The sequence below is a fragment of the Oncorhynchus mykiss genome, chromosome 6, assembly GCF_013265735.2.
Source record: "Oncorhynchus mykiss isolate Arlee chromosome 6, USDA_OmykA_1.1, whole genome shotgun sequence".
In the NCBI taxonomy this organism is placed as follows: domain Eukaryota; kingdom Metazoa; phylum Chordata; class Actinopteri; order Salmoniformes; family Salmonidae; genus Oncorhynchus; species Oncorhynchus mykiss.
In genome coordinates this window covers 68,490,124-68,507,376 of record NC_048570.1, presented here as the reverse complement: position 1 = coordinate 68,507,376, position 17,253 = coordinate 68,490,124, and the positions used below count along the sequence as shown (strand labels likewise).

At 41.1% G+C, this 17,253-nt stretch overlaps 1 protein-coding gene across 3 annotated transcripts in view; it reads right to left on the bottom strand.

Moving 5' to 3' along the window:
* LOC110526425 (E3 ubiquitin-protein ligase NEDD4) overlaps window positions 1–12,348 on the bottom strand; it is a 51,121-nt gene extending 38,773 nt beyond the window's left edge. Inside the window, exons 1-5 of one of the 3 annotated variants that reach the window (XM_036980819.1) lie at window positions 11,424–12,347; window positions 9,219–9,292; window positions 7,529–7,607; window positions 7,398–7,436; window positions 2,129–2,182 (exon numbers count right to left, since the gene is read on the bottom strand). In XM_036980819.1, the coding sequence (XP_036836714.1) occupies window positions 2,129–2,182; window positions 7,398–7,436; window positions 7,529–7,607; window positions 9,219–9,292; window positions 11,424–11,471 (294 nt within the window). In that variant the 5' untranslated portion in view covers window positions 11,472–12,347. Of the gene's footprint in view, window positions 1–2,128; window positions 2,183–2,415; window positions 2,472–7,397; window positions 7,437–7,528; window positions 7,608–9,218; window positions 9,293–11,423 lie in introns of those variants that run through there. The other 2 variants (XM_036980820.1, XM_036980821.1) reach the window with 2 other exon arrangements.
* Between the last annotated feature and the right edge of the window lie 4,905 nt (window positions 12,349–17,253).

Sequence of the window (17,253 nt, the reverse complement as noted above, 5' to 3'; positions counted from 1 at the left end):
TATTCATGGAGTAAAAGTTATTCTGACCGTTGTCAGACTGAATCAAGTGATAACACACCACATTTACACTCCCCTAAGTACTTATTTGGACAGTGAAGCTAAAACTTTTAAATTTGGCTCTATACTCCAGCATTTTGGATTTGAGATCAAATGTTTAATTTGAGGCAACAGTATAAAATGTCACCTTTCATTTGAGGGTATCTTCATACATATCCGTTTTACCATTTAGAAATTAAAGCACTATGTATCTAGTCCCACAGTTGAAGATGTCAAATATTGAGAAATTCACTTCTGTATTAAAGTAGTGAAAAGTGTAGTATTTGGTCTCATATTCCTAGCACGCAACGACTACATCACACTTGTGACTATTCAAAAACTTGTTGGATGCATTTGTAATTTGTTTTGGTTGTGTTTCAGATTGTGTTGTTCCCAATATAAATGAATGGTAAATAATATAGTGTGTCATTCTGGAGTCACTTTCAATGTAAATAAGAATAGAATATGTTTCCAAACATGTCAACATTAATGTGGATGCTACCATGATTATGGATAATTATGAATGAATCATAAATAGTGAGAATGTTAGATGCACAAACATCATACCCTCAAGACATACTTGGGGAGGACATTATATTTATGCCTTCACTCATCATTCATCCACATTAACCCTTTCCACTCGTTGAAAATTGCAGATTTTGTCATTGATAAGCGCCGAAATTGGAAACCAGCGCCTGTACATGCTACACGTGACATCAGAGCTCAGGTTTTCCAGTTCACAGGGCTGTATGGGTATGTATGACTATGTATGACTGACAGACATTATAAACTTGAGCACCGCACGAGACAAGAGGATGCCCCCGTCCCTCCCGGTAATTGGGCTACTTTTGCACATTTGTTGTCAGAGTGAGGATAATGCTGTAAATCAGGAGGAGTTTGTGTTCTGAAAGTTGAACCGTTGAGAAATATAATAAATATTGCATTTGAAGTTATACCAGCAAACCACACACTCAACAGTTCAAATGTGCACTTCACATGTCCATATTTGAAAACTCATGTCATTTACATTATCAACATTTACGATCGCTATGTTTGATCCAGAGTTACAAGGATGTCATGTGTTATACCCTGGGTTGTCCTGGACACAATGAGCCGATATGTCGTATTGTGAAGAACATTTGCCACAGGACACACACTTGAATGCACTCATGACTCCATTCTGTGCAACAAAATTACGTCTTAAGTGCCTTTTGAAAGCCTAACACTAAAATCATATTTTATAACTAAGCTAGCCATGTCGGCAACAGAATCAGCTTTCAAATGATGCCCCTCTGACCCAGATTGCGATTTATAAATGGAACCTTTTTGGATTGCGTATACAACAGTAATGTGTGATGGTTGGGACACAGGGCTGTGTTCCAAACAAAAAACTACAAGTGGGCTTGCTTCAGTTCCTCAATGGCAAAGCCATGAGAGCTCAAAAAAGGAACTTATAGTTGAGGGCTCTTTCCTTCAACTATATCATAAAAGTGCATTGAAATTGCTTAGGAACTGTGCACAGTTTGGAGAGGTGTGTGGCCACTTGGAAACACCAGTATGACCTCTCACTCCAACCAATGTAATTGTTTTTTAATATCTTGCGCCTATTCCAAAATGCCAATGAATATTCTTATTATGTTACTGAATGTATCCAGAGTATTTTCAGATTTTCGTTATTGAAAAATGCTGTGAAAAGTACAGTAAATGTAAAATGCACATAAAATCAAAAGTGTAATGTTTGAATTCAGTCTTGTGTCAGATGAACTGTTGTGTCCTCACCTTTGGCTAGATAATTTCCCCATAATATCCAGTGTTCTTTCAATTGCTAACATGGTCATGCATATTCATATACTTAACTTCGGACTAGTTTAATACACAAGTGAATTTGTTAAAATACTTATGAACCTCCAAAATGTGGGGACTAGATACATAAAGTGCTAACTGGTAAAACATATGTACAGGATTATTATAACTATCACTATGTCTATGCCTTCAAGGTCATTTACACTTTTAGTAAAGTGAGTCAGCAGCAGTGGTGGCAGTGTCAAAGCCACAGGTCTGAACATACTGAAGGAATATCGTAATGACTTACCAGACGATTCTCATCAAACACCTCCAGCAACAGCCGATGCTTCCTGGGATGAACCTGAAAGAGAAAAGTTTGACTTCAATAAATGGGTCCAAAAACATCAACAAATTGAATCAACAACGACCAGTCATTAATCTCCCCAAAATGTTTTAGTCCGAAGATCAAGTATCTATCAGCCCCCAGTATCTGTCAATCACAACAAATCCTTAACCGTCATTAGGTATAGAACTCAACCAGTTTACTATTTGTTTCTAAGTTCAAATTGAATGTTTCTTTAGAATTGGGTGTACCTTCTAAACATCTCTTTCGTGGCCACACAAAGCGTTGGTATGTGGAAACATAACATTTGACCTCATGTTGCTCAGAACTCACATACCATGAAAACAGTTAGGCTACACAGCAAAGCAAGATCTGTCGCAAACACCCACAGAGAGGTAGTGGAGACTTCCCCTGAGCAATTTCCTAAGAGGTCTCACAACTAGGTGAAGATGACATTCAAAGCAAACTGATTAAAGTCAAAAGAAAATCCACATAGAAATAAGAACATCAACACAAGCGGCATTGTCTACACCAGTGGTTCCCAAACGTTCTATAGTCCCGTACCCCTTCAAACATTCAACCGCCATCTGAGTACCTCCTCTAGCACCAGGGTCAGCGCAATGTCAAATGTTTTTTTGCCATCATTGTAAGCCTGCCACACACACACGATACAGTTATTAAACATAAGAATGAGTGAGTTTGTGTCACAACCTGGCTTGTGGGAAGTGACAAAGCTCTTATAGGACCAGGGCACAAATAATAAATCATTTTGCTCTTTATTTAACCATCTTAAATATAAAACCTTATTTGTTCATCGAAAATTGTGACTAACTCACCACAGGTTAACGAGAAGGGTGTGCTTGAAAGGATGCATATAACTCCGCAACGTTGGGATGTATTGGAGTCTCATTCTTAAATCATTTTCCACACACAGTCTGTGCCTGTATTTAGTTTTCATGCTAGTTAGGGCCGAGAATCCACTCTCACATAGGTACGTGGTAGCAAAGGGCATCAGTGTCTTAACAGCACAATTTGCCAAGGAGGTATAGTCTGAGCACAGCCTAATCCAGAAATCTGGCAGTGGCTTCGGAATAAATACAATTTTCGCAGAACCACTTGTTGCAATTTCGATGAGGCTCTCTTGTTCAGATATTGGTAAGTGGACTGGAGGCAGGGCATGAAAGGGATAACGAATCCAGTTGTTTGTGTCATCCGTTTCGGTTAAGTACCTACGTAATTGCGCACCCAACTCACTCAGGTGCTTCACTATATCACATTTGACATTGTCCGTAAGCTTGAGTTCATTTGCACACAAAAAAATCATACAATGATGGAAAGACCTGTGTGTTGTCCTTGTAATGCAGACAGAGAAAAGCTCAAACTTCTTAAATCAGAGCCTCAATTTTGTCCCGCACTTTGAATATAGCTGAGGAGAGTTCCTGTAATCCTAGATTCAGATCATTCAGGTGAGAAAAAACATCACCCAGATAGGCCAGTCGTGTGAGAAACGTCATTGTGAAAATTATGGTCAGTAGGGAAATCTTTAAGCTCGTCTATCAATTCCAAAAAAAAAGTGTCAATACTTCGCCCCTTGATAACCAGCACACTTCTGTATGTTGTAAATGCGCTACATGGTCGCTGCCCATATCATTGCATAGTGCAGAAAATACACAAGAGTTCAGGGGCCTTGCTTTAACAAAGTTAACCATTTTCACTGTAGTGTCCAAAACGTCTTTCAAGCTGTCAGGCATTCCCTTGGCAGCAAGAGCCTCACCGTGGATGCTGCAGTGTACCCATGCGGTGTCGGGTGTCTCCCTGTCATGGCTTTTGCACCATCAGTACAGATACCAACACTTCTTGACCACCAAAGTCCATTTGATGTCACAAAGCTGTCCAGCACTTTAAAAATATCCTCTCCTGTTGTCCTTGTTTCCAGAAGAGGATGTCTTCCTTAATTGACCCCCCATAAACTTAACAGACATATACCAGGAGCTGTGCCAGGCCACCACGTCTGTTGACTCATCCAGCTGTAATGCATATAATTCAGTGGCTTGTATGCAAAGCAGTAATTGTTTCAAAACATCTCCTGCCATGTCATGATGCTTCGTGAAACTGTTGTTTGATGAAGCCATTGTCTGTATATAGCTTTTTTTTTACCTTTTCCCCCAGCATTGTCCCAGCTATATCCGTGGCAGCAGGAAGAATGAAATCCTCCACAATAGTATGGGGCTTGCCTGTCCTAGCCACTCGGTAGCTCACCATATAAGACGCGTCTAGCCCCTTCTTATTAATGATATCTGTTGCTTTTATACATGTCTTACTACTCGAAAGTCATCTTAATTTTCACTCAAAAAACTCCTGTGGCTTATTTTTCAAATTGGCATGTTTTGTTTCTAAATGTCTGCGCAAGAGTGAAGGTTTCACCAAGTTGTGAGATAGTTCTTCTGCACAAATAACAGGCACTACTCCCAATATAAGTGTACCCCAAATCAATGTAGTTATCATATTTGCACTTCTTTGTCTGTGCTTTCCCAGGTAAGGTGGCAGTAGCTCTTCAGCTGCATCAGATTCACAACTGTCAGTGTTCATGCTAGCTGGGCTAACAACAAATGTAGAATTACTGATGCTAGCATTGGATGTGCTTGTGGAAGCAGAACAACTTGTGTCGTTGACAGGTGCAATAGTGCTGGCAGTAGCAATACTATCAGTAGAGCTGTTATGTGTTGCCATTTCTAGATATGGCCTTACTTTTTTTAAACCATTTTCGAGAAACCAGAATGAGCAGCAGCTACGTTTGGCTACATATGGACCATTAGTGGAATTCCCGCAAGAGAGTAACGGTTAATGTGACTGGATGTTAATTATTTGACTAGGCTACCTGTACTTGATATTGTGTTGTTATTTCGTTGAACACTAGATGGTTTCATTTGATTTTTGGCAGTGAAATGAGGCTTCTTAGGCGAGAAAAAAAACTCATCCAAATGTATAGCCTCTTTGGAAAATATAAATGGACTCTTCAGAAAAAATATTATGAGGCGTACACCCGACGGCATTACGCGTACCCCAGTTTGGGAATACATGGTCTAGACAAAATGAAGGTACAATAGGACAAAGGGAAAGGCTCAGTGGAACAGACTGCATATGGAGCTTCTTTGTATTAATTCATTTTAAAATGGGAAAAGGAGGACCAGAAAATATATTTGTACTAGCGAAAACATCCCAAGCACTTCCTACTGTAAAAGAGGTCCTTGAAAACTAGTAGGTTTCACACCAAACATGACTATTATTTTAATACATCGCTAACTGGGCTAATGAAAGCTAACTGGATCCTCCATCTGCTGACACCCAGATTTAATTACAAAACACAGAGAATACACCTTTTTTATTTTACATAAATATTTATCTTTAATATTTTCAAATATAGGTGTATTTCCTCTCAATGCTTAAAACAGAGTGAGAATTATCTATAACTAAAATACGTCAGAAAACCACCTGACAGAGCTGGGAAGGGGCGCACAGTGAAAGATAGTAACGATTCCCCTGACAGGGTGGTAAAGCCACCGCCCCAAGGTCATGTCATTACTACTGGGAAATTAAATGTGTTTCTGTTAAAAATGGGCCCGCTTGCTAAGTGAATCCATTATTGACACTGCCACGTTGGTAAGGTGGGCCAAATAGGCCGCAACGCCTGTAGAATATATGGGAGAGTGCGTTCGGCAAATATAACTGTTTACTTTATAATATATGATTAACTTCAAAAGAACAATCAAAAGATAAGAGACAGGCTAGGGAGTCAGGTGTTTTAAAATATATTTTAATATTGGTTTGAACGCATGTTATTTTATCAAAAAGGTTCTAAAGATTTCCAGGGTAGGCATAAACATAACAATATTCACAATAGGGACAAGTAAAACAAAGTGCAGGGAGCTGTTAGTGTTACAACAGCTGTATCCGTCTAAGGCGAATCCACTGTGTACTGATTTACAGTACCAAGACACCATGATAGAGAAAAGCCCTGAATAGACTGTAGGAGATGGAGAAATCTCAACTGGCATGGAGACATGTTTTTTTTTGTGTTTTTTTCTTCATATGACTGGGAGAATGTTGAATCACTGTCCAGGGCAATGAGACATTGTGCAACACTGCCATCATTTCTAGATATGGCTAATACGTTTCTAAGGGTTAAACATAGTGGATATTTGACTGAATGTGTGCAACTATATACACACACACACACACACAAAAGCTTCCTGATCAATATCCATGGCCAGAGGAATGAAAACATTTCAAATATCTCCCTCGGTCTCCTGGCGAGATGGGCCAAGTCTCCTGCTATGTGGTACAACCAGATGCAGGTAGAAGTTACCCCGCTCTATGCTTTTCCTCCACATGCAGAAACTGTGGTTTTCTCCATCAAGATTACATTTGTACAACCACAATAAGCTTAGGAAACCACCACCCTAACAAACTACTATTTTTCCAAGTATGTTTGTTGAAATAACGAATTCAACCTCCGTCAGCAAAAGTTCCAGCTTTTGAATTGTGCCCTTGAACTTCAGGTCTCAAGGTACACTAACAATTCAAATTCATATCTGTGCTCCCATAGCTACTAAAGAAGGGTTGTGAATATTTGTCTGCTCCTCCAACATAGAGGAGCAACCTAATGAAAAACAATCAGGACAGAAGGACCTTGGCATACGCAGCTTTCCACACAAAAACGTCAGAGCAAGGACTCACACCAACACCAACTGACTCACTGAGGCCGTTTCACACCCTCAGTTCAACATTTAATCAAGCTGTGTTTACATGCCCAAGAAAGGAGCCAGGGGCAACAATACTCACAGGATGCTGGGTGGGTCTTACTGACCAATCACAACACCCAACACAGTGGAGAACTTCCTGTTGGTGCTGATTATGTACAGACACCGGTAAACATTGTAAAAAATAAAAAATAATAAGACACGTCTGTAGACATGAACATAAAAAGTTTTGCGTTCTGACTTTTAACTTGCTGTTTGTGAAATAGAGAACATATTACTGGGCCATTAGGGCTAGGAAATACAGATCTAGTTAATTGTCCATATGACATGGAGGCATGCAGCAAAAAGAGATGAGATCAAGAGAGAAATAAAGAAATAGAAAGGTTGAGTCTTAACGGTCCTCAGAGCCCTGGGTAAAACAGCAACTACACACACACAAACAATGCTCTTTTTATATCATACATTTGACTTACCCTGAAAAATAATTCCTCATTCCACTTCGGGTCCAATGTCTGGAAAAGACAATGTATTTAAATGTAAATAGGATACTTAGAAAACAAACAAATAAATGCTCTGTACTTATTCTGCTGTCGCAGTCACTCACCTTTTTAATTGTTTTAGTCTGAAGACTTGTTAGTTCTCCATTGACAGGGTCATAAAGGGACACTCTTGTATATGGATCACTGTAGTAGAAAATGAAAATACAAGGCTCAATTTGATGTATCTGTCCCTTGGTGTGGACAAAGATCAAACGAGGGAACATCTCAGCATGAAACAGTTTTATCCCACAGGCCATATGGAGCACAAACCAATGATGTCATCAGAACTATAAATAGTTGCTCTGAAAGAACACGTATCTTTTACAATTTTTTATTTACCTTTATTTAGCTAGGCAAGTCGGTTAAGAACAAATTATTATTTTCAATGATGGCCAAGGAACAGTGGGTTAACTCCCCTTTTCAGGGGCAGAACGACAGATCTTTACCTTGTCAGCCCAGGGATTCGATCTTTCAACCGTCCAATACTAACCACTTGGCTACCTGCCGCCCCAATACAATGGACGTGTCGAAAAATAGTAGTCATTCGGCACTGCTGACATGAGGGGAAATGATGGTGGGCTATTTAGCGGAAAGAGCCTGGAGATCCTGAAGCATCTACTGTATACAAGGGCACAGAACTCCTGATTATAGCGCCATCTTAAGGTGGCACAGGACAGTTACAGTACGGTCTACGGCGAGTGGACAATTTAAGGAACGCATGGAAGATGACGCAAGCCTACTTAATATAAATAAGAATATCATATCTTCAAAGCAGGACAACACAAGGCTGTCTTTCAAACCACTGCTATGGTGCTGAACCTTCCATTCAACAATGCAAAACAGGACCACAGCAACTATTTTCTGTCAGAGGAACAGAACATTTTGAAGATGATTTTTCAAGTCTCAGGTTTTTGCACTCAAGGTTAATAAATAAGTTTGTATTTCTAAATGCACAGGGCCTTCAACAACCATATAGTATAGTATGCATGCACACCACTAGGTCCACAATGTTGACTAAATAAATAAAAAGTTCCACACACACACACACACATGGGCTCATTACCAAGTGTTTACAGTATAAACTGACAATCAGTTTGCTGTTTATAATGAAGTGGGTAGATGTGTAAAATGATTGGGGCAATAAACCTGCTTATGAACTCTAGATGTGTTTTGGGCAAAACAGCACACAGAACTGTAATAGATGATTTAGGAGTCCAATAAGTTAGGAAGGGTCCACAGTCCACACTAAGGATCATGTAGAATTAGAATTTAGTATTTTATGGTATAACATGGCCAAAAGCATGTTTCCTAAAAAGGGAGTATACCAAAGATAGTACACTGTATTTTGGTAACATGAGACACCAGAATTATACAAAGATACTGAAGCAAAGCTCGCTAACATGAGCCTGGTTACAATTCCAACCAAGTGGGTTAACCCTATGGGTGCGATGCATAGGGTTTTTGTATTTGACACCAATGACCTGGGTTCGCTTCCCTGTACCGCTGTTCGTTAAATTGGTATCAGAATTGGGATTGCATCCGACTGAAAGGCCAGACGTGTGAGTGGTCAAAGCACGGGGATGTGATTTTGCGTTCGGAGGGGGCAGTGAAGCGATCCTCGCTAATATGAGAGTCACTTCTGTCCCAACGTTCGCAATAATACCATAAGAAAATCATCTCCTGAATTTGTTTAAGTGATACTGATAGATTGGATTATCCATTTGAAGACATATTTTCCTCAAAATCAAGACTGACCTGGCTCCAAGGATATCTTTCTTGGCCAAACCAATTCCAGCTATGACTTTCACTCTCAGAATTCTAGCCTCATTCTGGAAAAAGAAACACAATGACATAAATCACATTATTAGCTGCTTACAGTGCATTCGGAAAGTATTTAGACCCCTGGACTTTTTCCACATTGTTACGTTAGTCTTACTCTAAAATTGATTACATCGTTTTTTCCCCCTCATCAATCTACACACAATACCCCATAATGTCAAAGCAAAAGCAGGTTTAGACATTTTTGCAAATCTATAAAAAAATGTTAAAAAATAAACAGAATTATCACATTTACTTAAGTATTCAGACCCTTTACTCAGGACTATGTTGAAGCACCATTGACAGCAATTACAGACTTGAGTCTTTTGGGGTATGACGCTGCATGCTTGGCACACCTGTATTTGGAGAGTTTCTCCCCTTCTTCTCTGCAGATCCTATCAAGCTCTGTCAGGTTGGATGGGGAGTGTCGCTGCGCAGCTATTTTCAGGTCTCTCCAGAGATGTTTGATCGGGTTCAAGTCCGGGCCACTCAGAGAATTGTCCCGAAGCCACTCCTGCAATGTCTTGGCTGTGTGCTTAGGGTCATTGTCCTGTTGGAAGGTGAACCTTCACCCCAATCTGAGGTCCTGAGGAGGATTTCATCAAGGAAACCACTGTATTTTACTCCGATTATCTTTCCCTCGAACCCGACTAGTCTCCCAGTCCCTGCCGCAGAAAAACATCCCCACAGAATGATTTCACCACAAAGCTTCACCGTAGGGATGGTGCCAGGTTCTCCAGACGTGATGCTTGGCATTTAGGCCAAACAGTTCAATCTTGGTTTCAGACCAGAGAATCTTGTTTCTGGCAAATTTAAAGCGAGCTGTCATATGCATGTTACTGAGGAGTGGCTTCCGTCTGGCCACTCTACCATAAAGACCTGATTGGTGGAGTGCTGCAGAGATGGTTGTCCATCTGAAAGGTTCTCCCATCTCCACAGAGAAACTCTGGAGCTCTTTCAGAGTGACCATTGGGTTCTTGGTCACCTCCCTGAACAAGGCCCTTCTCCCCTGATTGCTGTTTGGCAGGGGGCCAGCTCTAGGACAAGTCTTGATGGTTCCAAACTTCTTCCTTTTAAGAATGATGGAGGCCACTGTGTTCTTGGGGACCTAAAATGCCGCAGACATTTTTTGGTAACATTGCCCAGATCTATGCCTCGACACAACCCTGTCTCGGCACTCTACGGACAATTCCTTCGACCTCATGGCTTGTTTTTTCCTCTGACATGCACTGGGACCTTATATAGACAAGTATGTGCCTTCCCAAATCATGTCTAATCAATTGCATTTACCACAGGTGGACTCCAATCAAGTTGTAGAAAGATCAAGGATGATCAATGGAAACAGGATGCACCTGAGCTTGATTTCGAGCTCAAAGGGTTTGAATACATGTAAATAAGGTTTCTGTTTTTTATTTTAATACATTTGCAAAAATGTCTAAACCTGATCTGGCTTTGTCATTATGGGGTACTGTGTGTAGATTGCTGAGTATTTATTTAAACAATTTTAGAATATGGTATAACATAACAAAATGTGGGAAAAGTCATGGGGTCTGAATACTTCCCAAATGCAAAACTGTAAATATCAGGTTAATGATGTTTGCTACATGAATGTCACTTACTGTAAATGACTCACAGGGAAATGTGAGTCATTTATCAAAAAGTGTTTTTCCACGTGGATACTCATTTGATCTCAAACATTCAAGATCAATTTAGGCCACATTAATAATGACTTGATAACTCACATGACTCCTTTGGGCAATGCTCTGAGTTTATAGCCAAATGACATGGTTAGTTAATAATCCTTCAATTAATGAATTGTTTTATCTATTGGTTGTCAAAAGTGTGCGTTAGCTAGCTAATTAATCAACAGTAGGCCTATACAAAGATGACAGCTACCAGATAGCTGATGACGTACTCCGTGACCATCAACTGTTACACATGCTAACTAGCTAGCTAGCTGGCTAACGTTGCTTCGATAAAATGGATATAGGTATGGTGGGACTTGATTGTCCAACTGACAGCTTGGTTGACAATACCCAAAGAAATGTAATGACACTTTGGCTAAAACACTTGGATATAACGGCATTTGTCTTCCCAGTTAGCCAGTTAGTTAATTGGCTAGCTAGTTAGCGAAATATTTACCTCATCAGTCTGAAGTCCACGGACCTCGGGAAGTGTCGCCATACTCATATCCTTAGCGCCGTAGCCTATATAGGTCGATTCAAGTAAAATGTACCGAATGATAACGCTGTAGGTGCTCTAGCACCAATTCACCTTTCACTAACTAATGAACTGTACCAGACACAATAGCTAGTTAAATGTTCAAATGTGTCGTGCGTCGTTCTCAACTAACAGGATCCTGACTCCTCTCCTCCCTCTGCTACCACGCCTCACCCCCTACGTAGTAATTTCACGAGAACATGAAGTACAATGTATCAACAAGGTAGATACAAAGTAGCTATCAACATAACATCGGTAGTTGGTGCATATGGTTGTAACGAATAGTTGTGAATCTTCACTTCCATTGCAGACCAGGACAAATAATGTACCCATTTCAAATATTGTAATGTTGCATCATTTTACAAACCACTGAGACTAGCCCGATAATGGACAAAAGGAGCCTAACCTTACTCCTTATTGTCCAAGGACCTTACATGTTCTGTTCAGAGGCGAATTGGCTCTGGTAGCAAAAACATCCAAATAATCCATCTAAACGTGAGTTGATTGTCAATTGAGGTACGGTTCAATAAACATAAAGCTCTCTTTCATATCACATTAAAATAATTTCACAAATCCAAAATATACACTTACTGTACACCGTTTTAACACTTACAGCCAACAGTATTTTTTTGTGACAACACCTTTGTAGCATCCATCTTCCGTTGACACATAGGTGTTCTAAAACACAGATAGGTAATTAGCATAGTATCTTTTGTCTTTTTAGAATGGTGCTGGAGGGAATGGCAGCCGTTTTACAGGGCTCTGGAACAATTGGTATTTTTTGAGCTGATCTTAACTTTTTTTGTATGTAATGTTTCCGCCATCATTTCCTATGACCATAAAAAGCTTTCGGACATCAGAACAGCGATCACTAACCTTGATTTGGATGAGGATTTCTACTTCAAAGAGTTGGCAGCCAAGGACATAATGCTCATCCGGACCAGGCCCAAATCCCTGACACTCGAAAAATGAAGAGGCGGCGTTATAGAGGCCGTCTTGTGGGATACGATGAGACAACATCAGGAAACTGTATAAACCGCCTCTACCCTCCATTATTTTGGCGAACATGCAATCACTGGAGAATAAACTGGACGAGCTCCGTTTGAGACTATCCTATCAAGGTGATCTGAAGAAGCTGGCACTAAGACTGCCATCAACGAACTGTATAGGGCCATACGCCAACAAGAAAATGCTCAACCAGAGGTGGTGCTCCTAGTGGCCGGTGATTTTAATGCAGGAAAACTAAAATCAATTTTACCTAATTTCTACCAGCATGTCACCTAATTTCTACCAGCATGTCATACGCAAGTGGTCCCAAACTACAGGCCTGTTTTTCTAGCACAGACTGGAATATGTTCTGGTATTCAGCCGATGGCATTGAGGAGTTTACCACATCAGTCCCTGGCTTCATTAAAGTGCATCAACGATGACGTCCCCACATTGACCGTACGTACATATCCCAACCAGAAGCCATGGATTCCAGGCAACATCTGCACTAAGCTAATGCTGCCGCTTTCAAGGAGCAGGACACTATTCCGGATGCTTTTAAGAATTCCCACTACACCCTCCAATGAACCACCAAACAGGCAACGTGTCAGTACAGGACTAAGATCGAATCCTACTACACCAGCTCTGATGCCTGTCAGAGTGGCAGGGATTGCAAACTATCACGCATTACAAGGTAAAACACAGCCGCAAGATGTCTAGTGACGTGAGCCAGACGAGCTAAATGCCTTCTATGCTCGCTTCGAGGCAAGCAACATTGAACCTAGCCCAATATTGGACTAAAGGAGCCTAACGTTACTCGTATTGGCTCTGGAATCCAAAACAGCCAAATACTCCATCTAAACGTGTATCGATTCTCAATTGGCGAACAGTTCTAGAAACATAAATCCCTTTACTTTCAAATCAAATTAAAATAATTTCACAAATCAAAATACACACTTAAGGTACACTGTTTTAACCTGTTTTACCACCGTTGCAGCCAACAGTATTTTTCAGTGACAACACGTTTGTGGCATCTGTCTTCTGTTTACACACAGGTGTTTGGAGATGCAGATACTGTAGATACTTATCACGGGTTGTCCACTTCCGTCAGTTTTCTGTAAACAAGCACTGTAACATGGAAACATAGCAGTGTGGGAACACTAACCCTATGAAGGTGTGTATCAATTTAACCTTTTTTCATTTTTTTTTATTATTTCTCGCCGATATGAAACATGAGGTCCTTATGCTTCCGAAACTGTACCGCAAGAGATGGGTGCCGTGGCTCTTAACAAAACTCCCCCCTACAGAAGACACCTTCGTCCAATGACTGTGTAATGGAACTGAGAGTCATGATCAAAGGCTAGACTGAACCATGCTGTTCTGGATGACCGTGTGATCAGACACACCGTAGCCAATGTGAGTAAGACCTTTAAACAGGTTAACATTCACAAGGCCGCAAGGCCAGACGGATTACCAGGATGCGTATGGAGAGCATGCTCTGACCAGCTGGCAAGTGTCTTCCTTGATATTTTCAACCTCTCCGTTACCCAGTCTGTAATACCTACATGTTTCAAGCAGACCACCATAGTCCCTGTGCCCAAGAATGCCAAGGGAACCAGTCTAAATGACTATCGCCCCATAGCTGCCTTGCCTGGTTCACCAAGTACTTCTCAGATAGAGTTCAGTGTGTCAAATCGGAGGGCCTGTTGTCCGGACCTCTGGCAGTCTCTATGGGGGTGCTACAGAGTTCAATTCTCGGGCCGACTCTTTTCTCTGTATATATCAATGATGTCGCTCTTGCTGCTGGTGATTCTCTGATCCACCTCTACGCAGACGACACCATTCTGTATACTTCTTTGGACACTGTGTTAACACACCTCTAGACGAGCTTCAATGCCATACAACACTCCTTCCGTGGCCTCCAACTGCTCTTAAATGCAAGGAAAACTAAATGCATGCTCTTCAACTGATCGCTGCCTGTACCCGCCCGCCCAACTAGCATCACTACTCTGGACGGTACTGATCTCCAATCCAAAATTTAATCTAGAATCGGCTTCCTATTTCACAACAAAGCCTCCTTCACTTATGCCACTAAACATACCCTCGTAAAACTGACTATCCTACCGATCCTTGATTTTGGCGATGTAATTTACAAAATAGCCTCCAACACTCTACACAGCAAATTGGATGTAGTCTATCACAGTGCCATCCGTTTTGTCACCAAAGCCCCACATACTACTCACCACTGCGACCTGTATGCTCTCGTTGGCTGGCCCTCGCTTCATATTCGTCGCAAAAACCCACTGGCTCCAGGCCATCTATAAGTCTTTGCTAAGTAAAGCCCTGCCTTATCTCAGCTCACTATAGCAACACCCACCAGTAGGACGCGCTCCATCAGGTATATTTCACTGGTCATCTCCAAAGCTAACTGCTCCTTTGGCCGCCTTTCCTTCCAGTTCTCCGCTGCCAATGACTGGAACGAATTGCAAAAATCACTGAAGCTGGAGTCTTATATCTCCCTCTCTAACTGTAAGCATCAGCTGTCATAGCAGCTTACCGATCATTGCACCTGTACACAGCCCATCTGTAAATAGCCCACCTGAAAACCTCATCCCCATATTGTTATTTATTTTTGCTCTTTTGCACCCCAGTATCTTTACTTGCACATCATCATCTGCACATCTATCACTCCAGTGTTAATGCTAACTATTTCACCACTATGGCCTGTTGTCTTACCTCCCTAATCTTACATTTGCACACACTGTATATAGATTTTTCTATTGTATTACTGACTGTACGTTTGTTTATCCCATGTGTAACTCTGTTGTTTTTGTCGCACTGCTTTGCTTTATCTTGGCCGGTTCGCAGTTGTAGATGAGAACTTGTTGTCAACTGGCCTACCTGGTTAAATAAAGGTAAAATAAAAATAGCACTCACATCTGTAGCCAAGAAATGTTTTGAAAGGCTGGTCATTGCTCACGTCAACAACATCACCCCAAACATCCACTCCCAATTTCCCCAACATATCCACAGATGACGCAATCTCTATTGCACCTCACACTGCCCTTTCCCACCTGGACAAAAGGAATACCTACGTGAGAATGCTGTTCATTGACTACAGCTCAGCTTTGAATGTCATAGTGCCCTCATCACTAAGCTAAGGACCCTGTGACTGAACACCAACCTCTGCAACTGGATCCTGGACATCCTGATGGGACGCCCCCAGGTGGTGAGGGTAGGCAACAGCACATCCGCCACATCCCCAACATGGGTGCAACCTATCATGGTCCAAACACACAAACGCAGTGGTGTAAAGTACTTAAGTAAAAATACTTTGAATTACTACTTAAATCGTTTTTTGGGGCATCTGTACTTTACTATTTATATGTTTGACTATTTTTACTTCACTACATTTCTAAATTTACTCCATAAATTTTCCCTGACATCCACTTGTTACATTTGAATGCTTAGTAGGAACAGAAAATGGTCCAATTCATGCACTTATCAAGAGAACATCCCGGGTCATCCCTACTGCCTCTGATCTGGTGGACTCACTAAACACACATGTTTCATTTGGAAATGATGTCTGAGTGTTGGTGTACCCTTGGCTATCTGTAAAAAAAAATTAAGTGCAGTCTAGTTTGCTTAATATAAGGTATTTTAAATTATTTTTAATTTGACTTTTGATACTTAGAATTTAAGTAATTACATTTACTTTTGATTGAAAAACTGTTAATGACAATTGGATACTTTTTCAACCACTGCACATTCATGAAGAGTGCACAACACCTACAATTAGACCGTTGTAATCCCCTCAGAAGGCTGAAAAGATTTGGCATGGGCCCTCAGATCCTAAAAAATTCTAAAGCTGCACCACTGAGAGCATCTTGACTGGCTGCATCACTGCTTGGGTATGGCAACTGCTTGGCATCCGACCGCAAGGTGCTACAGAAGGTAGTGCGTACGACCGAGTACATCACTGGGGCAGGGCTCCCTGCCATCTAGGACCTCTATACCAGGCGGTGTCAGAGGAAGGCCCTAAAAATGGTCGAAGACTACAGCCCCCCCAAGTGTCAAAGACTGTTCCATCTGCTACCGCACGGCAAGCGGAACCGCAGCACCAAGTCTGGGACCAAAAGGCTCCTGAACAACTTCTACCCCCAGCCACAAGACTGCTGAAAAGTTACTCAAATGGCTACCCGGACTATTTGCATCCCCCCTTTTTTTGTTGCACTTACTCTCTTGCACTTCCTCTATGCGCACACACTGGACTCTACCCACACACTTACACATACTACATGGACACGGCAACATTGCAAATGCTCACACACATGCATATTATTGATACCACATACGAGCTCACATAGACACACATTCACACACGCTTCTGCTACTGTTTATTATCTATCCTGATTGCCTAGTCACTTTCTCCCCTACCTACATGTACAATACCAGTCAAAAGTTTGGACACACCTACTCATTCAAGGGCTTTCTTTATTTTTACTATTTTCTACATTGTAGAATAATAGTGAAGACATCACAACTATGAAATAACACATATGGAGTCATGTAATAACAAAAGAATTGTTAAACCAATCAAAATACATGTTATATTAGAGGTTCTTCAAAGTAGCCACCTTGATGACAACTTTACACACTCTTGGCGCTCTCTCAAACAGCTTCATGAGGTAGTCACCTGGAATGCATTTCAATTAACAGGTTTGCCTTGTTAAAAGTTAATTTGTGGAATTTCTTTCCTTCTTAA